The 27,771-nt window shown below is 42.6% G+C and overlaps 1 protein-coding gene across 5 annotated transcripts in view; it reads right to left on the bottom strand.

Moving 5' to 3' along the window:
• Window positions 1-5,345: 5,345 nt before the first annotated feature.
• Window positions 5,346-27,771, bottom strand: part of CEP112 (centrosomal protein 112) — a 164,234-nt gene continuing 141,808 nt past the window's right edge. For 3 of the 5 annotated variants that reach the window (XM_063175710.1, XM_063175709.1, XM_063175713.1), the window contains 4 exons: window positions 22,560-22,649; window positions 8,971-9,072; window positions 6,648-6,708; window positions 5,346-5,738 (listed from right to left, as the gene is read on the bottom strand). In XM_063175710.1, the coding sequence (XP_063031780.1) occupies window positions 5,731-5,738; window positions 6,648-6,708; window positions 8,971-9,072; window positions 22,560-22,649 (261 nt within the window). In that variant the 3' untranslated portion in view covers window positions 5,346-5,730. The remainder of the gene's footprint in view (window positions 5,739-6,647; window positions 6,709-8,970; window positions 9,073-22,559; window positions 22,650-27,771) is intronic. The other 2 variants (XM_063175712.1, XM_063175714.1) reach the window with 2 other exon arrangements.

Here is a 27,771-nt window from a genome sequence, read left to right as displayed (position 1 = left end):
TGTACGTTTACTTGGAAATGGCTGTTATATGAAAAAAAGAAAAATAAAGATCCAGAGAGATTTTTCTCACATCAGTGAGAAAGCTTCTGGCAGTTGCACACATTTTAAAATATTATTTCAGTTTGCACTTGGCATTTCTCCCTCTCTTGCTCACAACCCTGTAGCTTACACTGATCATGCTCCTGGAAACAACCCCATGGGCCAAACTCAGCATCTTCTGCACAGAGGGACCACCAAGCACTTCCCATCCATTCTCCTACAGGTTTAAAACAGCATTTATTTTCCAAAGTGACACCAAAAAACATATAGATATTATAAAGCTCAAGCCCAGCAAAGCCCTGCTCTTCCTCTGTGAGGATCAAAGTGCTGGGGAGGGATGGAGGGCTCCCTGAGGGCCGCAGTGCTCACCTGCCTCCAGGTGACACCCTGAGGGGACACCTGCAGAGGTGGCACCACACCAGGTCACCCAGGGGCTGGATCCTGCACAAGGAGCAGCACCACAGTCCAGCTGAGCACATCACAGCAGCTCCTGAGAGCAAAGCTCCTGCAGCCACCCTACAACATGGGTTTGCACTGCCTGGAGAGAAAGGATCAGCCACCCCCACGAGAAATATGTGAAAGGAAATCATTTACAGCCCTTCCTGCATCCACCAGAGATTGAGCTGCGGTCCTGAGACTGACTGCCACATCTTCAGTGCCAGGTGACACACCTGAGCCTGTGCCAGCTAAATCTCACTGAACAAATCCCCCCAGCACTCCTCAGTGAAGAGCCAAGGGTGGTCCTACATCCTTCATTTCAGCCCAGGAGCACTTCCACCAGCAGGTTTCTGATGGATTCCAGGGCTAGAGTTTTAATGAATTCCTTGAATCCTTTATTTGGGCAAAACTGGACAAAGTTAACTTCAGTGTAAGCTTGAGATAACAAGAGAATTAGGACTCACAACCTTCTTTTGAAGAGATGGTCAGCTCTGCCTGGTATTAAACTTTGATATGAGGTTTCAGTGGGAGAAGAACAAGATTCCTAAAGTATGAATCTGTTGAATAGATTTTATAAAGGTGGAACTATTGTTACAACTCCACTGCCCAGCTGAGATAAAGGTGTTCCTTTACTTTGCTCATTCTACCAACACACATTTCCTTGTTTCCAGCCCTGATACTGAGTCTGAATCATGCGTTGCCACATTTAAAGCCCATCTCCATTCCCACTAAGCTATGTGTCCATGGAGCATTTGAAACAAACAGCTTTGGGACCCAGCTCTGCAGATAAAATTGCTTTAGAGAGCTGCCCAAAGGAGGTCTCAGCTCTAAATCCTCCTTGTGGGAAGGTGAGCTCCATGTCCACCTTTCCAAGAGTTTTGGACATACCTGGGTTGAAAGGAAAATTAAAGTTTGCTATTAGAAGACAGAGCACTACCAGAAAAGAAAACATTTCTTCTCCAAAGGATGCCTGAAAGGAAGCAAAGCTCTTATGACCTGTAGCCATAAATTTAAATCTCCTAAAGCAAAGCTCTGATGACCTGTAGCCAACTATCCCACAGTTCATGGGATAAAGGGATGAAAAGAGATTGGGATTAGGGATGGCAGAACAAGGGCACGACACAATCTCCACTCCTTTTGTTCTCTGGTTCTCTGTCAGTGAAGGAGAGATCAACTGTGGCAGCAAATGGTAAATAAATTATATTTTATCCAGGGGTTTGCCTTATTTACATTATGACAAATGCCAGATAAGACCACAGAGCTGCTCAATCACTTTGTGTAAGTGCTACAAACTGCTCCCACACGCAGCACACTCCCTCCTTCTCTACACAAGACACATTTTTGCAGGATCAGGCCCTCATTCAGTTCTTTCAATGCTTTTTCACTTTTTTTTTTTTTCCAATTTAGGGAGGAAAAGTTTTATTTAATTATCATCTTTCTTTTTTTTTTTTTTTTTGTGGTTTGAATTGACCAACTGCATATCTTCCTCTGGCTTTATCAAAGAAGCCACCAGTACCAGAGCACATCTAATTTTAAGAGGGCTTTAGTAGGCAGACTTAAAATTGATCATGCATTTTAGTTTCAGTAACTTGCAATTTCTGCACGCTTTGATAGAGCACTTTAAAGAACAAGTCTTTAATGACAAAGGCTTAAAGGAAATGACCTTTCTGAAGAAAATATCAAAGCTTGGAAAAGATAGTTCCTTGAAAAAAAAAAAAAAAGGCTGAATTAAAATGACCTTGTGTTCTGAAACTTCTTCATACAATATCTGACGTCTTACTTTGCCTTTGTACCCTCCAAATGGGACCAAGTATAATTTAGCAGTGTGGTGCCTCCAGTCCATTCTTTGATTTGGGGAGGACTTTCAGTGTATTAAGAGAATTTTTAAAAAAATCAGATCCTATAGAGATTCTCTATCAAGACCCCTCAGCACCAGGATCAAAGCTGTGCCTGTTTTCCAGAAAATTCAATAAATTTTTTCTTCTAAGCACTATAAAATATTTTTTTTTTTTCTGTGCAGCAAAATCATTTCTCAGTTTGAAACCACCACAGTCAGAAGAGATTTGGGCAAGCACCAGGAGTACCTGCTGTCCCCAGCACAATTAAAGCTCTGTTGCAGACACAAGCAGAAGGAGGGACCTTGTATCCCTTTCCTTCCAGCTGGGCCAAAAAGGGGCATTTTTGTTCCATGTAACACAAGAACTGTGAGTGGCACTGAAATAAAGTGTCACCTTGATAAAGGTCACCTCCCTGGGCACTGGTGAAAAATGTTACAGTGATTTTTGGGTTTTATAGAGGGTGAAGCAATCTTCTCTCACGGAGCAAAATCAATGAATTAAATAAATGTAAAATAGAAACAAGGTTGTAACCACACTGAAGCTGGTTTAGGGACAACGAAGCCAACTCCTGGCTGCTGGCAATTCCTTACCAAGTGGGGGAAAGAGAGGCAGAGAGCAAGAAATAACTGTGGAAATCTTTCTGATCCTTCAGTTTGGACTCTAATTCTTGCCACAAAAATGATCAGAACAATGTTAAATAATCAGAGCTACAAGAGAATTCCACCCAAACTTACATCTCAATATTTACAAGGTTCAAAGTGGTCCTCAAGCTGTAGTTGATGCTGGAGAGAGTTCCACAAGAGTTTTGAAACCTGATGGATTCCAGGGTTAGAGTTTTAATGAATTCCTTGGATCCTTTATTTGGGCAAAACTGGACAAAGTTAACTTCAGTGTAAGCTTGAGGTAACAAGAGAATCAGGACTCGCATTGAGTCCTAATTGACCTGACTGAGCAACATCTACTTCTCTCAAACTGCTGTACGGCCATCAGTGACATCAGCAACCCAGTTCCACCAAAAAGAAGGAAATTCAGGAATTCAAGTAGCAAGAAGTGTCCATGTGCTTCTTTACGGATGTACACTTTTCCTGCTGTCAAAAGCACCAAACCCACACAGATTTAAGGGAAAAACACAAGCAGAGAAGCAGAATCAAAGATGTTCATTTCCCTCAGGCACGAGAGGAGCTGTCACTGTCCCCAGCTCTGCCATTTGGACACGGGGCCATGCCCAGAGGGTACATCCCAGTGCCCACAGCCTGTTCCTCCTGCAGGGCCCAGCCTCTGCTGCCCTGCACCTTTTGGGGTAATGATATTTTCTGAAAAATCCTTTCCTTAGGGTTTTTTCTCCTGAGAAGTTGATAGGCCTCAGGAACAAAATGTAAACAATGATTATCTACTGCTGTGGAATGCAATAGGTGGATCTGTGATTGGCCCATGTTAGATGTTTGTAATTCATGGCCAATCACAGACAGCTGGCTCAGACTCTCTGTCCGAGACACAAAACTTTGTTATCATTCCTTCTTTTCTATTCTTAGCCAGCCTTCTGATTAAATCCTTTCTTCTATTCTTTTAGTATAGTTTTAACATAATATATATCATAAAATAATAAATCATGTTCTGAAACATGGAGTCACATCCTCGTTTCTTCCCTCATCCTAAGACCCCTGTGAACACCGTCACAGGGTAAAAACATTTCACTGCCCTCAATTAGCTCAATGCATCCCAACAATTCCTGCTCCTCCATCTCCCCATTCCCCCAGGCCAGGCTCTGTGGCACCTGCCACAGCAGCACCTCCTCCTTTATCAGAGGAGCCTTATCTGTAATTAGAAGAATCACTTGTTGACTCAAGGAAGGTGTAAAACCTGCCCAGGCCCTGACAACCAGCAAAGCAGCCAGAGCTGGGGTTTGGCACGGAGCTGCCAGGAGGAGGGGTGGATGGAGCCAGCGTGCCAAAGCCTCTCCTCCTTGATCTTGGTGCCAGGAGCAGATAAGAGCCCAGCTGGTGAGCTGGGACTTGGCAGCACAGCCACCTCCACCACGGCACTCAGAGGAGAGGAAACCTCCAAATTCCACCCAGGCTGTGGCACAGGAGAAATGGTGACACCATGGTGAGGGAGGAGAGGGGGCCATACCCACTAGCAGGGTGCCTCTGGTGCTGCCAGGGCCACAGCTGGACTTGGAACGGGAATTTCTGGCTTCTTCTCAAGCATTGGGCCTTGATCCCAACAGCACCAGCAGCAACAACAAAGCCAGACCTAAATGTTCAATGGAAGGCCATGGAGGTACCAGCACTGTCCCATGGCTGGAGACAGGGCCAGCTCTGAGGGCTGCCCACACTGCCCCTCAAAGCTCACCCCAGAAAACACAGCTACCTCCACCATGGCACTCAGGGGAGAGGAAACCTCCAAATTCCACCCAGGCTGTGGCACAGGAGCACTGGTGACACTGTGGTGAGGCAGGAGAGGGGGCCATCCCCACCAGCAGGGCCCCTACAGCTGGACTTGGAACGGGAATTTCTGGCCCTTTCTCAAGCATTGATCCCAACAGCACCAGCAGGAACAACAAAGCCAGACCTAAATGCACACATTCCAAATGTTCAAGGGAAAGCCATGGAGGTATCAGCACTGTCCCATGGCTGGAGACAGGGCCAGCTCTGAGGGCTGCCCACACTGCCCCTCAAAGCTCACCCCAGAAAACCCTCTGGAATCTGCTCAGAATTCCTGGGATTGTCACATGCCCACATGGCACCAAGGCCACATCACCCTGGCTCTGTTATCAGCCCATGAGGAAGGAATTCCCTGTGCCCAGAGCATCCAACCCCACCAAGAGCCAGAGCTGCCTGCAGTGCTGCTCTAATCCTTGTGCCAAAGAATCCCTTCAAACACAGCACAAATTCCCACTTTACAAAGCCACACAAAACCCCCCTGGCTACTGAGGTGAGTGAGATGCTCAAGCAGGACAATAATGTCAAAACAAAAAGATAAGAAAATAATAATATTTTTAATATTATGTAAACACATGGACACAGAAGAATGTCAAAATATGTTAAAATATATTGGACAATATTAATAATAATAGAAAATGGGGTTTCCTTCATGTTTAAAAGTGAAAAAAATGGTATTGGGAAGGAGTAACAAAAATATTAGTAGAGCAAAACCTACTTGCTTGGTAAGCAAGCTCAGTGTGGCATCAAACCGTGTATCAAAAGCATAAATCTGTAATAAAATAATGATAAAAAAATAATGGAAGGAAGATACAACAAAATCCATGCTGGCATGAGCTATGAATATGTTTTCATGAAGTTCATTTTTTTTTGTGCTTACAAAAGAACCACTAATCTTTATAATTTACAAGAGCCAAATCTTCAAACCTATTCAAAGCAGTCCATTTGGCAATCACAGAGACTCCACGGGTCCATCAGCTACCTGAAAAGGAAGAGATTTTTGTCAGTTATACCTCATTATTTTTATTATAAAAACACAACAGGCTGAAAGCAGGGCTGGGTCCAATGGGCAGTGGGTCTGGAGCTTTCTATTTATCTAACAAAGTTACCTATGCTGGACTTATTACCAAGGATCTATGACATTTTCAGTTTCCAGTTAGCTTTAGCTAATTCCTGTTAACAAATAATTCAGGATTAATATTTTCACCAACTCTCACACTGCTAACCTTCTCACAGTTACTTAAATTTCTCAAATGCTGACACTATTTTTATGAGCACACATTCTTAGCGGCAAAAACCCTCATGTGAGATATGAAACACCATCAATGTCTATAAATATAGTAAAGATGGAGTGGTTTTTCCTAGGAAGGTTCCTTGTACTCACCTCTCCACGTGAATCACTTACTCTAAAGGCACAGCCAGGCTTTTTATGGCTGCAGCACTTGCCATAATTTATATTGGAGGGTGTAAACCTCTCAAAAAAAAAAAAAAAGAAAAAAAAGAAAAAAAAAAGAAAAAAGAAGCTCAGGCTCGTGGAGATCCGGTGCTTTGAAGATGTGATCTGTAATATTCTGCCTTGCATCATTGTTTTCCATCTTTAAAGGAGGTGGCATCACCGCAGCTGTGCAGGAGCCTCACCCTCGACACGCAGGCAAAGCCCAGACTTGCAGAGCACCTGCAGCTCCTCTAATCCTGCCCTAGCACTTCTGACTAAGCACTGGGGAGAACTTCTCAGAGCTTGTTTACCGAAAATAAGGAGCTTTTCAAACTGCACCCATGTTGGAGGGTTTGAGTTAAGCTGTAAAACTTCAAGCACGGGGACCCAGAGGTGTGAATGGTACAAATTGATCAGGGTGTGAATGGTACGAATTGATCAAAGATAAGCCCGTACTTTTTTTGGCGTTGCTGGCGTTCGGGTCTTCCTGGAGGACTCTTTTCTGCAGAAAACTTACCTGTAAAATACATCCCACATGAAAACAGGGTACAAAATTCCAATCAATATATTTCATAAAAGGAATTTTTGTGGCCTCTCCTGCCTAAATAACATGCAGTAACACTTTAGCTGAATTAATATTTAATAGAAGACTGTTCTCTTGGCTTCCCTGGCTCTGCTCTGGCTGTGCACTTTTCACTCCTTCAGGAACAGAGTCAAACCAGTTGTTAAACCCAGCTGGTGGCACCATCTGGGTTGTGCAAGGCCTTGGGAGCTCCCATGGGATTCCTGTGCTCTGATCCCTGCACTTTGTGATGGAGGCACTCACCTGTTCCCCAAGTGTATGAGAATTAATGCTTATTAACACAACTACATCTCTCCAGGAGCAGACAACCAGGCAGCAAATCCTTTATATTTAGCAAGACATTTACAAAACTTCACCCAAGCCTCGACTATTTTCATTTTCTGCTGTTTATTTTTATCCCCGCGCGGTGCTTTTACCCAGCCTATCCTCTTCATCCTCCTCCAACAAATAAATAATCCTGACAGGTGCAGGGATTCCAGTGCCCTTCTCGTCTGATGTTTTCAAACAGGAATTTCAACAATTTTCAAAGAGCAGGACACCTGTGCTTCAGAGAGAGCCCAGCTCCCCGCGCGGTGTCCGACGCCAGCAGCCGTGGATTTCTGGGAGAGCACCCAGGTTTTCATGTGTGCAGTTACTTCTGCTCCTTTGAAATGCTGCTGCTGCTTACAGAAGCTCTGCAGGTGGATATCTGATTCCGCTTTTTTTATTTTTTTAACTCATTAAAAGGTGTGTGTTAGCTTAGAGTGATGCTTCCTACCACACTCCTTTTAGGAGTCTTTAAAAATAGCTTTTTACTATCAACTGGAAATAGATCTCCCCAATAGACCCTTAACTCTTTATTTCCCACAACTATTTAAACGAGAAAGAGCATCACTTCCATTAGGGATCCCCTGAGATGGAAACAGAATGTTTACAACCAGAATGTTGGAGTTGTGTCACTCCTTGCACATAGAAATGTTGAGTTTCCATTGTCAAAATTTCCTACTTCCATTGAAGGTTCCTCTGCCAGGGAAAGGCTCTCATGCAGAGAAAAATATGCTATGGAATAACTCTTATGCATTGCAAAGACAAAAAAGGGGAAAAATCCCCCAAAAAGGGGAAAAATCCCCAAATACATGAAATTACCAATCATCTCCATAGAGAAGGTTGTGCAGGAAAGAGAAATGAGATGTTGTAGATCAATAATTTCTTGAAAAATGATCCTGAAAATTGGCATAAGGATGTGATGATAATGTGATGATAGCTTGTACTCTGTGTCCTCAGGTTTCTGCTCTTCCCAGAGCTCAGCTTGGCACTGTCCTTGTCCCAGTTCTTCCCTTCAGCCAGGACAGATCCCAGATCCCAAATCCCACATCCCAGACCCCAGTCCTTCCAGCTCAGTTACATGCACAGTCCTGCAAACACAGGTGGCATTTTCCTTGCATTCCCATTATTCCACAGCCAAGATCACCCTTCTTTATGGCTATTTATCCTTCCTCTCTGCAGTTCAGGCAATGATGACATTTTGTTTTCTTCCAGCTCCCAATACTCTGAATAGAAAAGCCCCAAATAACTTCTGTGGGAGCCATGTGTGAGGAACACACCCAATTAATCAGCAGTTCCCTATTTCCAATGACATGTGGATATTCCTATTAGGAAATGCAATAGTCTAGTTCATAGAAATCATACTGATTCTGCAGAAAAACTGGTGGTCAGCAAATTTCCAGACAAAATATTACAGAGCCTCTTTATATGGGAAAATGTAAAAATATCACAATGATCATTTAGACAAATATCTTCAAAAATATCCAATTTGCTTTATTACATAGGCTGGAAAGAAAATAAAATTATTTCTAATCCTCTTTTTTGCCCTTTATAGGCAGCCTTTAAATGATTTCTTCAGGAGAAACAGCATAAGGAACATGAAAGATAACTGGGAACTGCATCTGAAAGGCTGAGGAAAAACCCCTAATACTGAATAAAGCCCAGCTTTTCCAGGAAGAAAAGCCTAGGATCAAAAAATACAATATGGTAGCTGTCAAACTGGAGGAGAAAAGTTTTGTGAAATATGACACTGAGTGAGAAGCATGTGAGCGCTGCCATAATTTGGTTCTGACATTTATTCAGTATTTTTGGCCACATTTCAGATGGTCATAACCTCCTCTCTAGAAGAGATGGGTTTTATCCAGCCTAAAATGCTGAAGAATAAGAATTTACCTGAGATTTTAAAGATGAAATGGTGTCTTCAAATTCCTTTCTGGTAGATGCTGGCAGCAGCCCTTTGAGTATTTTTTGATATTCTTCTCGTATAGTAACCAACTGCAACAGAATAAAGAGAAATTTATATAGAGATGGCTGCTCTTAGGTGCTGTAAATTTTTTTTGCTTCTTTTGCCCAAACTGGAGGTCAAATAAACATTGAATTAATTGTGCTATCAAAAGGGAGAGAGAAGAAAGATCAGCAAAGACCTGTAAAGAACAAAAGAGGTAAAAGAGACAAAGAAAGGCAAAAGAAAACATAAGAATAAAAATATATATGGAGAGGGGGAAAAATGAGAAAAGAACATGGTCTGAAGAAGCAATAATAATTTTTAAATCCATCTGAACTGAGCATTTATAGACACACTTTGCAAATTGACAGTCAGAAGTTTTCTGTTTGTCTTTGGTGGCATCTGAACCAGGTCAGGGGGGTGACATTTGTCCCTTGCTCCCTTAGACAAAGTGAGTTACTGCTTTCCATAAATTTTACAAAACTTCTCAACTTCTAGGTGCTTTTGTGGACTTTTTATTATTACTCTTCCTCCTGCAAATATTTTTCATTGCACTTTGTGTCATCCTCAGCTTCACGGAGACTACAGAACTTTCATTGAGCAGATTTGAGCATTTTAGACCTCAAAATAAGGAAGTTTGAATAGGGGGAAATTTTTATCTGCAACTTTATTTAACAGATGCTGAGTAAACAGGAGTTACAGAGCTACATGAGAGGGATCAGATGGAAGTGTTGTGCTTCTTATCTCTCCAGAATGGTTGGATTTGGTGAGTTGTGACCTGGGATAATTTGGGGAGTGTGGCTCAGGCCAACCCATCACGTTCCCACTTGGCTGAATCAGGGCCTCGCATCTGTACTTAACTCCCAATAGGATTAACTGCTTAACTCAAATTAAGCAAGGACTTGGGTGTTTTTCTGGATTAGCAGCTGAATATGTAAATAAAGGATCAAAGGGCTTCCATATCAGATTAACTCATAAAATATCTTGAAACTTTCAAGCGGAAACTCTCTTTTTTTTTTTGTTTTTTTTTTTTTTTGTTCCCAAATGGCCACAACCACAAATCCAACCCTCAGCCTCACACCTGAGGAAGCCACGAGTTCCAAATCCCAACTCCCAGAGCTCCCAGAGGTGAGAACCCGAGGCTGAGCTCACCCCAGCACCATCCCATGGGAAAAGCAGCTCCCGCCAGAACCTGCATTATGCAGCGTGCAATTATCAATACAAAAGGAATAAAACAATCTGATGAAACGTTAGGAAAATTCTCCCTCTGAGTCACCCCAACAGGCAGGAGGAATTGCCAAATCTCTATGCAAATGGGCAATTAGAGGCTTTCCTTGGGAACTGCAAGGAAGTGATGCCACTATGCAAATCTGAAGGGGAAAAAAAAAAAGAAGAAAAAAGGAGGTGAGACAGGAAACCTCGTTTGAACTCTGCTTGAGTAAAAGCCAGCGATCAAAATTTATGTTTTTGAGAGCTACACCAATAAATTCAGGCTACTATTTCTATCAAGGCTTCCCAAGTTATGCATACGTGGTCTGCCAGGATAAATATTTTCTGAGCCAACAGCTCATTTGGGTGGGGACCTTGATAGAGCAGAAACATATATTTCAGTTGATTCAACATGTTCCATTTATTCTTGGTGAGACAAGACCACAAACAGGCAGCCAGAGCAGCAAAATGCTTTTATTTCCTCAATTTTGATTAATAACAATCTATTTAATGGGTAAGAGGGCCTGGATGATCACCTGGCCAATATGCAGCTGTAACAGAAGTTTTAATACAGCTCTGTGAGGGAAATAATAATTTTCTAATTGTGCAAGAGTTTTCTTGCAACCAGGTCATTAGTTTTAACAGTTTAAGCTGCAGTTGTCCTCTAAATAAGTGGTTTCACAATACTGGGAATATTTGTTATTAACTTTGGATCATTCCCTTTCGACAAAGGTGTTTCTTGGAAAGCCAGGAAGAAATATTGCATTGTGCTTTGAAGTATGGAGTTATCTTACAGGGTCAGCGGAGAATGGAGAGAGAAAATGAGAACCAAGCCCTGGTAGCTGCAGTTTGCCTTGGGACTGAGCCCTTACTCTGTTTCAGAGACAAGACATGCACCTTTTTATGCAGTGAAACCTGTTCTTTTGGATACAATTCCAATTTGTTTGGGCAGACAAAACATGCTACTTTCAGCTCTGCTCACTGCTAATTGCATCACAATAAGATGAAAATGAGTGCCCAGCTGTTTCCTGCCGTGTTATGGTAAACAACCTGCTGGTATTTTTGGCTCAAGTCACTATCAAGGTTTATTGACCCAAGAGATTAAAATAGTGCATGGCAAAAATCTAAATCACTTCTTACAACTGAAAAATAACATCCAGTGGGCTAATGGGTACTCATTTGAATGGCAGAAAGTTTTTATTTTTTAACACTTATTTTTCACCAACGAAAGCTATGTCTGCAGGGATAGGGGGGTTTTTTTGTGCCTTAAAGGCTTTTTTGTTCTTTTATAGCCTCAAGCTGCCTCCCTAGGATCCACAAATACTGTGTCTCCTCTTGCACACTTGAGGGACGTTTAAAATTGCAATTCTTCATCCCTCAGGAGGGCTTTAGTCAGCTGGATGAGGATGGCTCTATTTCATTTAATTGTGTGCATTTTTCTTCAGTCCTGAGAAAGTTTGTTGTTTTTTTTTTTTTCTTTGAAAATTCATTTTGGTGAGCTGATTTAATCCATGAACCCCCAGGAAGGTTTTATAGCTTTTAATATTAAGCTGTCACACTGGTCTTTGTTTATTCAGGTTGGTGGCTAATATATGAGGTTTGGAGTTTGCCCATCAATCATCTTTGGTGTCAGCAGAAAGCTGAAGTTGCCACACGTAGCTCGTGTGTGCTTGGTCACCTGGTAAATCAGTAAAAAAGGAAGAGATAAATAGTGACACAATTATATAAAGTGATGCAAAAATGGGACTTGGAGTTTCACAGACTACACTGAAATTGTGTCAGGCATTGACCATTCTCAAAGAGATAAAATCTGAGTTTGATGCCCAGAAGAGAAATATACAAACCTGAGCTTTCCAACCAACCAACCAACCAACCAACCAACCAACCAACCAACCAACCAACCAACCAACCAACCCCGTGCTTATCAGCACAATCTCAGAATTGTTTCGGTTGGAAAAAGCCTTTAAGGTCAAGTCCAACCATGAAGCAGCACTGCCAGGGTCCCTCAGCACCACGTCCACATCTCTGCAATCCCTCCAGGGATGGTGGTGACCATTTCCTTGGGCTCTGCTGCAGAATCTCCTTTCTTCCTGTGCCCACCTGGGGCTGGGCTCTGTCTGCAGCAGCACTGGCACAGCCAGAGCACACAGCTCCAGCTGCACCAAGGGAAATACAGGCTGGAGAGCAGGGAAAAGTGTTTGACAGAAAGGGGGATAAAGTTCTGGAATGTTCTGCCCGGGGAGGTGGTGCAGTCCCCATCCCTGGGTGTGTTTGACAAAGCCTGGATGGGCACTGGGGACCAGGGCTTGGGTGAGGGGCTGGGGCTGGGCTGGGCTCGATGGGCTTGGAGGGCTCTGACAACCTGGGGATTCTGTGATTCTGTGAATTCTGTGATTCTGTGAAATCAGCTTCAATTTTTTACTGCTCCTCAGTCTTCTGCTGGCACAGCTCAGTTCTGCAGCCACCCATCTTCTCTAGAAACCTCAGAGGGATGTTTGGGGCTGGGTTAGGAGCGGGTGGGAGCACAGGAACATTGGCTCCATTGGCTCCTCACTGTGCTCCAGTCTCTCTCCTTCCTTTCTGAAAGAAACAACCCAGGCACATCCAGGAGAATTGCAGCATCTTCAAGGTGAGCAGATGAATTTCAGCCACGTGCAAAGCACAGGGTGTTCTGTGTCTCTTCCATGCCCTCCACCAGATCCTGCTCAGGTTCCCAACACCCAACTCTTCCTTTCTGACATCCCACAGCTCTGTGATGCTGAGTTCATCCCTGCTGCAAAATATCCATCTCATAAAAAGCAAAAAATCCAAAATTCAAAAGCCCCAAACAAATGCGATCTTCTCCAGACCTTCCAGCTGTAAATGGCTTTATCTGAACCAGGGGAGCATAAGGAAACTGCAAAAGAAACTCTGAAGTAAATGAAGGGACCACAGAAAGTTGTTCAAGTTCCTTTAAGAAAAGAATCTTGTCTTGAAGGGCATGAAGTTAATTTTGTGTTTATGTCAGATAAGAATCAAAAGATAGTTGCCTGAACCAGGGTGTTGTGGCTTTTTTAGTATTTTAATTTCTGCCTGTCTGCAATATTTATGCAGCATAATGTGTGCCAGGGAATACTAGGATAGTGACCAAAAGGCATAATTAGAATCTTTTAGTTGTTATCAAATTTTCTCCATGTTTCCATATGATGAGAAAAGTTATTTCTTGTCTCTCCTAAATCCCTTTCTATATCAACAATTGTGCGCTATAATGCTGTTTAAGAGAAAAAAAAACTCTTTTAAAAAAGTTATGGATCTGTTCTGCAACATCTCTGAATCGAGACAGGAAAGATCTGCTGCAATAAATCTGAATACGGGTGAGGGTTCCAAACAGGTAAAAATAACCCCTTCAGTCTTAGGGAGATAATTGAGATAATTTAATCTCAGAATAAAATCTCCTCCTTCTAAATGAAGGTGGTAGTGGTAGTGGTAGTAGTAGTAGTAATAATAATAGTAGTAGTAGTAATAATAATAATAATAATAATAATAATAATAATAATAATAATAATAATAATAATAATAATAATAATAATAATAATAATAATAATAATAATAATGCATAGGTCAGCTTCATTCAGGTGAAGAAATTTTCTGAAGGCACTGTGAAAAGGGCAAGTGAAGGACAAAATATTACAATGCCATCCCAATTTAAAAAACCCTAATCAACAGAAAAAACCAACGAAAAGAACGCACCAAAAATAAAAACCAATCCAACAAGGAATGATTAATCACTTGTTTGTGTCCTCCCTAATTGCAGGGACTCCTCCTTTGCTTTTCAGCACTCCTGAAGTCTAAGTGAGCCCAGCTTCACTCCTACAAAACCTCTGTGGGTCCAGATGTGCCCCTTCCTCCCTCAGCTGGCCTGGGGGACGCTGAACAATGTCCCCAACCCAGGAACAAACCAACCAAAATTGGCAATTTCCTTCAATTTCAGACCCCCCCAGGCCTCTCTTGTAAGAGAACATTGAACTGAAGCTTGAAATCTTCTGAAATTATTTTTCCTGAGGAAGAACCCAGTGATGGATCAATTGTTTCAGAGAAGACCAAGGTCTGCACATTTGTCTTTGCAGAAAATCACCAAACACGAATATCCGCCGCTTTCCAGCCTGGTTCCAGGCAGAGGCAATTCTGACTCTCGCTGTGCAAGGGCTGTTGAAATATGGCTCTCCCAGACCTGCAGGAACAGCGTGCAACTCGATACAAATGTTCTCGAGTTCTTAAGAAAAGTAATGAATGCCATAAATCCCACGGATTTGGCGCAGCTGAAAACGGCGACCGGGTGAGATCAGCTGAGGGAGTTATTCTGTCCAGTGAACACCATGTTGCTCTCCACTGAGAAAATCCTGCTGGAGCACCTCCCCTGTCCTGACAGTTCCAATAAAAGATAAATTGGTGGCATAGCCATCCCCTTTGTGTGTCTGTCTGTAGCCAGTAAACCATCCCAGCATCCAAGACATTTTTGCATTGTTGTTTTGCTGACCCATGGGGACCTCCAGCCCTGCTGAGCTCCTCGTTGGGCACTGAGTTTGCTGCTCCAGGTCATTTAATTTTCTTTTCCCAACCTGCATCCAAGTGGCCTTGTTACTTCAGTGGCTTGTGTTTCCATCTCTCTTTTCTTGAACAAGATCTCCCACCTGGAAAATCCTCTGATTGTAGTTAAGCAGTCTGAGTCCGTATAATTCATAGCTGCAAAAGAAGCTTTTTGAAAAAAAACCCCACCAGTGGGCTGCATATGGCAAGAACAGCATTCCTGGGACTACACGACTTGGAGAGGAATAAAAGCTTTCACTGTCAACACCACGGAACAACCAGGAATGTTGTGGCTAGAAAATTCATGCTGTTCCCTCAGCCTCCCCCTCTCCAGGGCTCTGCTATTGTTCCAGCTGGGATTTGCAGGATCCTGGACTTATTTTCTTCTCCTTCCAGATGACTCATGGCAGATGCCATCTTTGTTCCCCCAGCTCTCTTCCCCTCAGCTCCTGTCACTGCTGTCCCTTTGCTGGCCCAGGAGGTTGGGATGGCAGCAGGAGGGCTGTCCCCTCCACAGGGTGATGGGGACATGGAGGGACACCCCACTGACACCCCCTGATCCAGAGGAACCAGCCCCAAACCAGCCCAGCTGCTCCCCAGCGCTGAGAACACGGAAAACACAGAATATTCTGGGCTGGAAAAGCCCCACAAGGATCACCAGGTCCAACACGTGGGGTTCATTCCTGCCTCTGGCCATTCCTCGTGCACCATCAGGACAATTAAGCCTGAAACGAAGCTCTGAGCATCTCTAACACCACTGCTGGAACACATTTATGCCTTTCAGTTTCACATTCCAGCACGTGCCACCTTCCCCACACTCCCTCCCATTGGGGTGGCTCGGCAGGGAGAGGCTCCAGAGCCTGAGCCAGGAGGTGCCGAGTGCTCCCCAAGGCCAGGGAGGGCTCACAGAGCTCAGCAGCAGCAGCAGGATCAGGATCTGCCCTCTCACACCGACCCTGGGAACAAGCAAAGCTCTGTAGATAATAATCAGAAGCTACTTTTACGACCACCATTTCCAAGAACAAAAATGCAAGCAGTGTCTCCAGTGGAGAAGCAGCTGCCAGGCTTGCAGAGCCTCAGGGCTGGGAAGGATGGGCAGGGCAGCAGGAACAGGCCTGGATGGAATTGCCATGGATGGCATTTGGTGCTGATTAAACTGACAGCAAAACAGTGCCTTAGAATTTACATGAAGGTGAAGATCACCATAAAGTTGGTATTTCCCAGTCTTTTTTAGCTCCATATCCTAGAAAAAGAGACTGGGACAGTTTCCTAAGTGAACAGACATTGCTGGGAGCATGACTGGAGATGAGGTTTTGCTGCTCTGTTCTTGTGTCATCCACTCCAGACATCCCCATTTCCTTTTTCTTTTCATTCCCTGCATTAAGCACCAGTACCACTGTTCCTTGTAGTCCTACTTCAACAGCTTCTGAAAGAGCAAAGTTCCCTTCATGGATAGTATGCAAGCAAACCACAGATGCTCTAATAGGAGGTACTGGCCTCTTAAAAGGACAAACTCTCCCATTCACTATTATTTAAGACAAAGAGCAAGAAAAGTGACATTTTAAAACAATCTCAAATTCCTGCATGCTGCCATATGCTTCTATTCTCTTCTGGTAACAATTCCCTTTTTCCCTTTTTAACTATTTCTCCTGTACTTTCTGTTTGCTGTCTTTCTCCAGCTGGCCACCCAGCTCCAACAATTCATCGTGTTCTGCTCAGGAGGTGTGTATTTGTGTGTTTTCCAGTTGTGTCTGATTACCAAGGCTAAGATTTGATCACTGGCTTCCACACATGCACCACTATCCCCAACTCTTTTCCCTCTGACAGTTTGCACAGTTGGTGAGAGCCTCCTCTCCTGCAGCTCCTGCCATATGGAGCTCCTGGGAACTTCTAACTCCATTGATTTCCAGCTCCTTTCAAATCCCACCTGCAAAGCTGTTTTGCTGTGCTTGAATCTCAGCTTCCATCTCCTCCTGCTAATCTGAAACCTCATGGCATACAGAATAATTTACTATATTTGTTACAATTCTCTTTCCTTTCATAGCTTGCCATTGAAGGAAATTATACTCAAATATAAAACACAGAAAACAAATATAATACACAAACATATTTGTGGCAAATGCAAAATCCTGCTTTATCCCAGCAATCTCATTCTTAATTAAAAACTGAGGGGTGCTGTTGTATCAAAGTGATTAATGAATATATCAATGCATTTGAGACACCTACTAAGGTAAAAAGTGGTAGAATTGGGCTCCAAAAAATGTCTGTGGTCATTTATGGTACCAAAAGTCCACAATGCTGGATGTGTTCAAAATTGGGCTTGGAGGAGCCTGGTCTATGGAAGGGGGTGGGACTGGGTAATCTTTAAGGTCCCTTCCAACCCAAACAAAATTCTTTGAAATCAACATTATCATACACCTATGGGGCCCCAATATCCATGAAAGGTTCCTTATAGAGACAGAACCAGGATCAGAGTGATTCCTGCCCACCAGTCTCTACTGGGAAGGCTGAAGAACCTTCCAGAACTGGGTGCTGTGGTCTGTGACTGCCAAACAGCCTGAGCAGTGCTCCCACTCCCACTGGATTCTTCACTGCTTCTCTGTGCCTCTCCAACATCTTCTTTTCAATAAAAATACTTTAAATTTGAATTTTTTGCACTATAAATAGTTAGAAAAGAAATCCTCTATTGTGCAGCTGTGAAACCATCAGGTTTTCAGCCTGTGGGGAGCTCTGTGCCTCTGCCTGTTTGTCCTCTGAGTTTTTCACAAGGTTTTATGGTAGGAAAACAGCTGAAACACACAGGTCCCTCCTGCCCCCAGTGCTGGGGGGGTCAGCAGAGCAGTGGATGGAGGAGATGACAGAAGGTCCCTCCTCAGCCACAGAGAACTGCACAAAAACACTCTCCCAATCCATCCCTCCATCCATCCTGCTGGTCAGGGGCAGAAACCACAGGAACTGTTTTAATGTGACAATACTTGGTGGTGCAGTTCCTGAAAGTCACAGTGGAAATTCCTTTCAGGTTCTCACTCTTTTCCCCACGGCTCCAGAGCCCCAGCAAGGGCTGCTCTTGGTGAATCACTGCTGTGGTTTAAGATCCTCCACATCCAGCCTGGGCTTCCCATTTCTGTGGGAGCACAAATGGGTCTCTGGGGGAGAAATTCTGGAAGTGTTCCAGCTCCGTGGGTTCAAGCACGTGGAGCAAACAGCAGAATTTCATCACCACCTCCAGCCTGTGCTGGCTGGCTGGGTCTCAGCTCCCAAAGCGTCCCTTGGCTTGGTGACACAAAGGCTCCCTCCGCCCTCCTCACCTGCAGCTGGCCACAAAGCCAATCTGGGCTTTTCAATATCCCAATCTAGAGCTTATTTGCTCTAGATAAGCTCTAGAGCAAATAAGAGCTTGTATGTTACAGTCGTGTTCTGAGAATGACACTAGTTGGAGAAAGTCTGAAAATTTGAGGCAGGCACTCCAGGCTGCCATCTGATGGCATTTAGAACTCCCAGATACCTTTAGAAACCACAGAATCATGGAATGGTTGGGGTTGGAAGAGACCTTAAAGATCATCTCATTTCAATCCCATTCCCACGGGCAAGGACAACTTCCACTAGATAATTTCTATGAAGAAATATGGCCCAAAAGCCCCAAACCAAAGAGCTAATATTACTCAAGAGCTCCAGCCATCAGATTAAGAACTACCTGGGACTCACACTGTGGACATCAATGTCTCCTGCTCATCTGTGCCTCACTGATTCCCTGCTCCCAGCTCCACTATTCCCACCAAGGAGAAGGTGTGGCAAACCTTAGAAGTTCCTCTGTGCTACACAGCAACTGAAATTTCAGAAGGATGCATCACAGCATTCATCTGAGAACAAACATATTTAGTTGGCATGGAAACAGCAAGTTGGGCTGAATGTGGTAAATATCCAGCAGCCATAAAAAAATCGAGCAAGTCGGGATAATAAACATTAGAAATGAAAACTGACTGAATGCTTTTGAATCATGGCTCTTTTACAATTATCACTCCTGTTTTCATTTGAACATGAGTGAAATCCACTTAAACTAAGCTGCTCCATTTTATGCCAAATACTTCTATAACATCCTCATTCAGATAACTCCTTTCTCCTTTTTTTATAATCTGTTTCAGGAAAAAGAAATTAAAGGGCTGAAAACCTCCATTGCTATTCTCCTTCATTTCCTCAGCAATATTAATGAATCGAACATAATTGATTTTCTGTCTCAGAATCTCCTTTAAAACTCTATTTATGACTTGACTGTTTGGAGATATCTCTATGGTTTGAGTATCTATAGTGTTGCTACTTCAGTTGTTTGCAAACATGAGGAACTTTTTTCTCCTCTGTTATCCCAAATTTTACATCACACTCAACCCAAATCTCTGGCTAGAAACATTAGAACAAGGAATGAAAAGATTAGGATTTTTTTCTGAGAAAATTCTTGTGTGTAATTCCCAAAAGAGATTCTTGGAGCTTTTTAGTAAACTGAGTTGGGGTGATTACCCTTCAAAGAAGAATCTGAAATTAAATGAATGCTAAAGAAATCTAGGTAGTAAAGAAACAAAAAAGATCACTACCATGAATTTTTATACAGATCCCAGTTCAGCAAAACTTGTTGCACATGCCTAAATTCCTGGATTCATTAAGCTCCCAGTGATGTGTGTCACTTTTAATTACACACTCACAGGATGTAGAGCCTCCTGTATGAACAATGGGGATTTTTAAAACGATGACTGACAAATGCACAAAGCCACAGGACTTAAGAAATAATGTTTAGTAGGAAATTTTGTCTCACATTAGATCCAGGTACACATCAGAGACAACCAAGGGATACATTCACTCCAGAAGTACAAGACATGGGAACACAATGGGATCACTGGACAGGAAGCTGATCCCACAGTTATGTAGGACTGAGATACAAGAAACTTCACTGCTGCTTTGCAAGGAAATGGTTTGGACACACCCAAATTTGCCGGAAACCTTCCCAGACTATAACTATATGCATTCAACAATAACAATATATATAAAACTATATATTACAGTTTTCACATTTGCTACCAGTTTATCACTTTCCACGAATACAGTTATTTACGTCTCAAGATGCTGGACATGTAATTTTTAAAGGAAACATCCAACATTTTGACCTGAAGAAAGATGATTCAGCTCTGGGACTCCACTCTCGAAGTGCAGCATTACACTGGAAAACCAGGACAGAGACAGGACAACCTTTATGGGAAAGCTAAAATTATATAAGCCAGCACTTTTGAGAAGTGTGATTGGAACCCATCATCCAGAGATGGTTGCCATATGGCACCACTGGTGAGAGAACACAGACACAAAGTGATTGCACCGACCCACGCTGTAAAATGGGAGAGAACAACCAAACAGGAGTAAACACGAGTTCATCCAAGAACACAAAGTATGGGAATGGAAAAGCTCCATGAAAACAACAGCTCCTCTCCCAGTGCAGCACCAGGCTCCCCTCCGGAGCAGCTCAGGGCCTGCTGACAGCCCAAAGTATTTTCTCCCCTTCATTTATAGGATAGTTTGTCTCTCTGGATGATTATAATAACGAAAGGTTAAGCCTGTGTGATCACCAGAGGGTCACTGTGACAAAGAGTTAAACTTTGTGGCTCTGTCAGTCACTCCTAAAGGCTGAAGAGTTATGAGGACGTTGCTCTGGAAAAACGGCCAGCATGGAGCACTGAGATACCACCCAACAAGCCATAACGAGAAACAGCTTTTTAGTTTTAATTAAAAGCACAACAAAATGTTTTTTCATGTCTCGTTCATTTGTTTGTTGTTGTTATAGAATCAAAACACAAGATTTTTCCTTTTAATGAGAAACAGAAGCTCTTTAACCCTCGCTCCTCCTTATTTATAGATATGTAAAAGCTTGGAAAAGTGGCTTTTGTAATGGCACCAGCACAAAGCTCCACGTTTTATGCAATTTTGATTCACACAGTATTTGGTAAAAGCAGAAATGAAGTTACTGCCCTGAATATTTCAAGTCCCTGATCGGCTGATGAGTTGTTAACCACTGTTAACACTTGATGAACATGTTTACAGGTAGCCTGGCCAAACCCAGTAACTGGAAACATGTCAGACCTGTCACTTTTGCATTTTTTCTCCTGGAGAGATAAGCAGAACTAATGAATTAACCACTCACAGAGGAGACAAGTAACAACTTCCAAAATGTTTGTCTGCAAAATAGACTAAAGCCACCTAAACCAAAGCAGCTTTCAGTGGCTCCAGCTGCTTCAGAAAGTCCCAGTGGATGAAAGGCAGAGACAAGACCATTCAGGAACTTGGATATGAGCTCCACCAAGCCTGCCAGCACATCAAGCTCAAAGATGGGCAGCACAGTGTGATTTAAATAACATTCCTGCTCCATTATACTGGGGAACAGGATGTTACCATCTGAACTATTCCTTCATTAATTAAGTCTGGACAGGAGAATTCTGTGGGTTGGTTTGGAGCAGATGTAGGAGGAAACCTTGAAGGCACCCTGTGAATCTGCATGTGCAGCCTTCTACTCTGTATTTCATGAGTCACTTTTTATTTCTTCTTCTGGATCCTTCTCAAAACAGGTCAGAAAAAAAAAAAAAAAAGCAAAATGGCAGAGACTAAAGAAAAACATTAAAAAAAGAAAAAAAATTGGAAGAGGACATCCCTCACAGCATGCAGCCAGTGCTGTTCCCTGGGAGGGACAACCTTGCTTTAAAGAGCTGATTTTCCTCCTTCTTTTCCAGGAGACTCTGAAGCCAAAATGCAATGCTTGCAGGCCAGCTCTCTCACTGCACCAAACTCTCCAGTGCTGCAGAACTGCAGCTCAGGATGAGCCTGGCAGGACTGGGACTGGGAAATCTTTAAGGTTATCTGGGAGGCAGAGGGGGGACAGGAGGGAACAGCGAGGAAATACATCAATTAAACACCAAGGGTGACAGAGAATTCCATGTGCCAGTAGCATGACAAAACTGAGGAAAAAACACTTGAAATTAAGGATTATTAATCTCCTATACCCACCCCAAGTGATTATTCCTGCAGGTACAGAGTTAGAAATGCTTTATGTAGGACAGATGCTGTTGATACTGTTTACTCAGCACCAAATAAAGTTCTCAAATGCTTCAAAACCTTATTTGTATTAGGAATACATAAATTCCTCTCTGATTCAGGCATTCATCACCTGCATATTCTCCTGAATATTTCAATTTAATCTGGTTTGAATGCAGATCATTGATTTTCTGTTCCAACACTGCCTGTAAACACCACTCTCTATTTTGCTCAAAGCACACTAAATAATCTCTGACTTCACTGTAAGTGTCCAGAAAAAATTTAGCACTATTCATCATCTGAAACTGTTTACAGACATGTTTGGACAATGAATGCAGAAGATCAGGACTAAAGATTATTTTTAGCTGTTATTGTCCAATTTTACTTCTCTTCATACAAACCATTAAAGAACAGGTTCGAATAGTCTCAGAAACCTTTATTAAAAACTCTACAGTTCAAAATAAATGCATCATTTAGCAGCTAGAATAGCTGAAATACCAACTTGCAACAGAGAGCAGCAGATAAGTATTTGCCTGAAGGGTTCAGACAGTTTAATTCTCTTTTATTACCAACAAAACAGAAAAGCAAGCTAGCTGAGAATTTTGCAGGAAAATATGTGCTTTTGCTTTGAAGGAGGGGATTGTTTTTAACCCTTGCACCTCCTTGCTCAGAGGGTGAGGGCAGCACCCAGTAGTTGTACCTGCTCCTGGGCCTTGAGCTCGTTCTGCTGCAGCCTCCTCTGAGCATCATAAACCTGCCCACGGTAATTCTCCACCTCGTCCTGCAGGGCCTGCAACAACAGCAAAGGAGGCAAAACACACGTGAGAAACTTGGGATGGCAGCAAAACTTGCAGGTCACGTCTTGAACGAGCTGGGGAAGGACGTGGAGCACTGTGAGTCCAGCTGGACTCGGTGCTGAGGCGCGACAGAGGCGCTTTGGCCACTCAGAAAGTTCCTCTGCACAGGTGGGACCATTGACTGAACAAGAGTAGCTACATCTCAAAAGTCTTATTATAGGCTACTCATCCTAAAAATATATTATTTTTATATCTTCTTATAGACCATCCATCCTAAAAATGTAAGAAATACTCTAAAAGGTTGGAAGGCTAATGGAAATATTGCAACATTTGCATTTGCAAATGTCCCAGGTTTTTGTTGTCATCCTCTCTGCACAACCTGAGCTTCTTATGTGCAGTTTTGCAGTGTACCAAGAGTTTTTTTTCCCTCTAAGCCAGAATAATCCTCTCTCTGGAAAACAATGTCTGGAATTCGGAGTGGAAATGTATTCCATATTACTGAAGTGGGATGCTGGCCGAGATGAGGGGCTCCCCTCCTGCCCTGTAGTCAAATCTAGCATGTGATCTACAAATGAAATATAAATGGCAATAAATAAAAGGAATAATGTGATCGTGTCACTTCACCACAACTGCCCAATCCTTATTTAGTTCAGAAGTAATCACTCCTAAACCAAGCTCATAAAATGCATGGACAAATTTATTTTGTCATGATTGTTCTCCTTATACATTTATTTTTATTCCAGCAGTCACTCAGAGCCTTGATCTTTTTTGTTACATGCTTAACAAAGGAACAGCGTGCCCCAAGGAACTGATAGTCTGTGTTATTTCTAACAGATACACACCAAACAAACAATACCAAGTTTCAAAGATTTTTTTTTTTGTTTGTTTTGAAAGTTTCCTCCTCATTGTTGGATGTTTGAATACACGCTTAACATTTACTTACACATTTACTAAAAGCTTAGCGATGTTGTCAGCTTGAATAAAGGCATTGTTAACTGCAAGTGCTGACTCCAAGCAAAGTGCACAATGTGGATGGGGGATTGACACCAACACAGAGGCGGCTGTGGCTGCAGAAAGGGAATATTTTGAGTTATCTTTTGTATGGCAGGAAACTGGGGCATTGATACCCATCGGAGAAGCAGCACGGGGCTGCACCCGGGAAGGGGCTCGGGCTGCAAATGCCCCTGAAGGAGCCTCCAGTGATGCTTTTAAAGAAGCTGAGCTGCACAGAGGCCTTCTGCAGAGCACCCTGGAATTACAGAATCACCGAGGCTGGAAAAGACCTCCCAGATCACCGAGTCCAGCCTCTGACCAACCCTACAATGGTCATTAATCCTATCACGAAACGCCACGCTCACTGGTTTTTGAACACTTCAGGGATGGTGACTCCACCACTTCCCTGGGAAAATCCAGTTCTTGACCATCCTTTCAGTGAAGAAATTTCTCAATATCCAACCTAAACCTCCCTTGCTGCCCCTGCCTTTCCCTTGAGAGGACAGACCCACAACCCCACGGACTGAGGGAGCTTTGCAGGACCTGCCATATGGTTCGTGTTTGCTTCCAGCAGCCCAGGGTACCTGTGCACAACTCAGGATCATTAAAAGTCCTCGTGGTGCAAAGATTTAACAGCAAAAATGCCTTGCTCTTTTCCACAGCACCGAAATCCTGCACTCTCCAATAATTTACAGGATAAAATTGCTATTGAGATAAGATAAGAGGACTACTTATGATAGATCTTGAAGGCTGTTTTGAAGTGATGCCAGGCATTAACTTTAAAGTCTTATAGCTGTAAGACTGTTACATGTTCTGATGCCAAAAATTGTAACCAGACCCAAGCATGAACTTCAAATCTGCCCAGGGACTTTTATGCTATCAGAGCTTCTGAGAAATGCTGAAATCCAGGCTTTGAATACATAACTTGTCTTCAATACTCAACAAGTCTTGCATTACCAGCAATTTGCATTAATATAATGAAATATATGTGGGAATTATTTGTGAACTGTTGGCTTTTTGTTTGCTTTTTGTACATCTGTCTTGTGAGGTAAAACACAAACAAACATAAAAGCTAAAATGAGCAGTGCGAATATGCAATAAGGAGCAGGGTCATTCCACATCCCAGGAAAATCACCAAAAACCCAATTAATTGGACAAAAATCCTGCCATAACCCCAAAATGTCCATTCATAACCAGTCCAGGATGAATCTCAGGAACATTCCTGGAGCACATTTTGGATAAACTACAAAGCATGACCCATCTTCTCCTGCTCTTTCAGGGTCAGCTTTTCCAGCCCAAAGGGTGAAAAATAAGGAGGGAAGAAACCTCATCACACATCACTCATCCTTCCCTTGTGCTCCAGAGAAAGTCTGACCCTTTCACAGGACTTTGAAGCTGGCCAAGAGACAGCATTTAAATTTTTAAATACATGTGAGTCTATATTTATGTGTTTGTGCCAGAAAACACATTTTTATCACCCCTATCTGCACGTCCTGAGTACAAAATTGGATCTCAAACTTTTCTGCACAGGAGAACAGCCCCATGGTGGCAAAGAAAACTGGTGCCCTGCTCCTTCCTTCCTTCCTTCTCTTCTCCATTTTTACATCTCTTATTTATAATAAACTTCTTCTCCAGAGGTTAAAACAAGAGGTTCCTTTAAATGTGAGGGCTTGCAATGCATCTGAAAGTCATTTAATTTGGGAAATTCAGATAACACAGCCTTTGTTAGGTTCACCTACTCTAGATAGTGTTTGCCAGCACGGAGCACACATGTTTTATTTCATTAGGAGAGCAGAAAATGTCTTAAATTTAAATTTAGAAAGAAGGTATTTTTACTGTAGCATGTAAGTACAGCAAACTAACAACTCTTCCAGTTATCCATTCACCATTTGTCCAAACCAGAATTTGCTGTATGAACTCCCAGACTTTTCCAATCACATCATAACTGGCTGTTGGCAGGTTTTGTATTGGGATGGCAAAGAAACAACTCAGCTAATTCCTTGGATCAATCACAAATACCTTCACTGGACCCTTTTTGGACTATTCCTGTGCTGCATAAATTCCAGGAGTAATTAATGTTCATTTGAGTACTCCAGATATTCTATCAGCACAATGGCAAAAAAAAAAAGTAAAACCAAAAGTTCAGCATTTGATCAAAGCTGTGCCAAAATGGAAAAGTAGCATCAAAATCTCATGGTTGCTGTAGATTCCTGCAGGTGATTAACTCTGAAAATAGCAATTAGAAGTTTGTTGCTCGTGATTTTAATTTTCTAGGAGGGATCATGAGGGATGTCATGAATAATGCACCTTTTTGAAGATCACACTGAAATTCTCTCTGTAGCCAAAAAGCCTCGCATGCAGTGGCCAGAGCCTGAGTGCTGATGGCAATTCCCGAAGCCACCAGAACCTCAGATCTTTCTCTGAATCACACAGGGAAGCTTTTGCCATGTAGAACACTCTTAAAAAACAGCAGAGGATTTACCCCAGGTACACCCCAGAACATCTCTTTTTATAAAATTAAACAATGTTTTGTTTTGTTTAGAAATGCAGCTTTAATTCTGCTTCAAAGTGTCACATTTTGCCCAAAGAGCAGCAGAGCCTATGATTTAAAACTGCCAAGATGAAGAAAAAGGGATTAAAAACAAAAATCCAGGCCAATTTTTAAGCGTCAGAGGCATTTCTCCCCTGAACAGAAAACAAAACTTAACTTATTTAGTTAAATTTTTCCAGGTTCGGATGGATTCCCGTCCCTCAGCTGTGCTGAGCTGACTTGCATCACTCTTATAAAGACAATATTATTTTTTTTTTTTCAGTTAAACGGGCTTTCAAATGCCATGTAAACATGTTTGCTGTTGAATGTCTACACCATACCTGACCTTGGAAGTGCTTTGTGTTGGCCGGAGAACAAAGAAATCAAATGTTTTGCTTTCCAGCCCAGATATCCTACACTTTGAAAAGCTCTTAAAAATGTAAATGAGATAATAAGCCCCAATGCAACAATGTTGGGTGAATTGCAGCCGGAGAAAGGGAAAACTCATTTGATTTGCTTCTAAAAATGGAAAGGATCCTAAAATAAAATCACATTGTTTGGGTCTCACGGAGCATTGGGAGGCAGGGGAAGGAGGGAAGGGAGAAGGGACGGCTTTGGGAAGGCAGCGCTGGAATATTTGGGCAGATTTTGGGAGCTGGAGTGGAGTTTGTGCACGAGCCCATCCCAGCCCCTGGGACCCAGAGATGGGGAAGGAGACAGGAACCTCTGAGCTGCATTTCTGGGTAGGCACCTTCTATTCCCCCTGTTATCCCACTGGGCATGGGTTATCTACAGCAAAATGCTTAATGGAGTTTATTTCAGCCCTAAATACGATTTATTTCAGCCCAAAATGGAGTTTATTTCAGCTCAAAATACAGTCTATTTCAGCCCCAAATGGACTTTATTTCAGCCCAAATTGGAGGTTATTTCAGCCCCAAAGAGAGTTTATTCCAGCCCCAAATGGAATTTATTTCGACCGCAAATGGAGTTTATTTCATTCCCAAAAATTGAGTTTATTTCAGCCTCAAACTGAGCTTATTTCAGCCCAAAATAGAGTTTATTTCTGACCTAAATGGACTTTTTTTCAGCCCCAAATGGAGTTTATTTCAGCCCAAATGGAATTTATTTTAGCCCCAAATGGACGGTATTTCAGACCCAAATGGACGTTATTTCAGCCCCAAAACTGAATTTATTTCAGCCCAAATGGAATTTATTTCAGTCCCAAATGGAATTTATTTCATCCCAAAATTGAGTTCATTTCTGACCCAAATGGAGTTTATTTAATTTCCAAATGGAGTTTATTTCAGCCCCAAACTGAGGTTATTTCAGCCCAAAATTTAGTTTATTTCAGCCCCAAATGGAGTTTATTTCAGCCTAAAATGGAGTTTTATTTCAGCCTTCAATGGAGATTATTTCAGCCTTAAATGGAGATTATCTCAGCCCCAAATGGAGTTTATTTCAGTCCAAAATAGAATTTATTTCAGCCCCAAAGAGAGTTTATTTCAGCCCCAAATGGAGTTTTTATTTCAGCCCCAAGGGAGAGCACACGTGGGTTGCTGCCTGTGGAGCTGGGCTGTGGCTCAGCAAAGCTG

The sequence above is a fragment of the Melospiza melodia genome, chromosome 24 (genome assembly GCF_035770615.1).
Source record: "Melospiza melodia melodia isolate bMelMel2 chromosome 24, bMelMel2.pri, whole genome shotgun sequence".
In the NCBI taxonomy this organism is placed as follows: domain Eukaryota; kingdom Metazoa; phylum Chordata; class Aves; order Passeriformes; family Passerellidae; genus Melospiza; species Melospiza melodia.
Note: the sequence above shows the minus strand (reverse complement) of the source record. Positions and strands in the feature narration are given on the sequence as shown.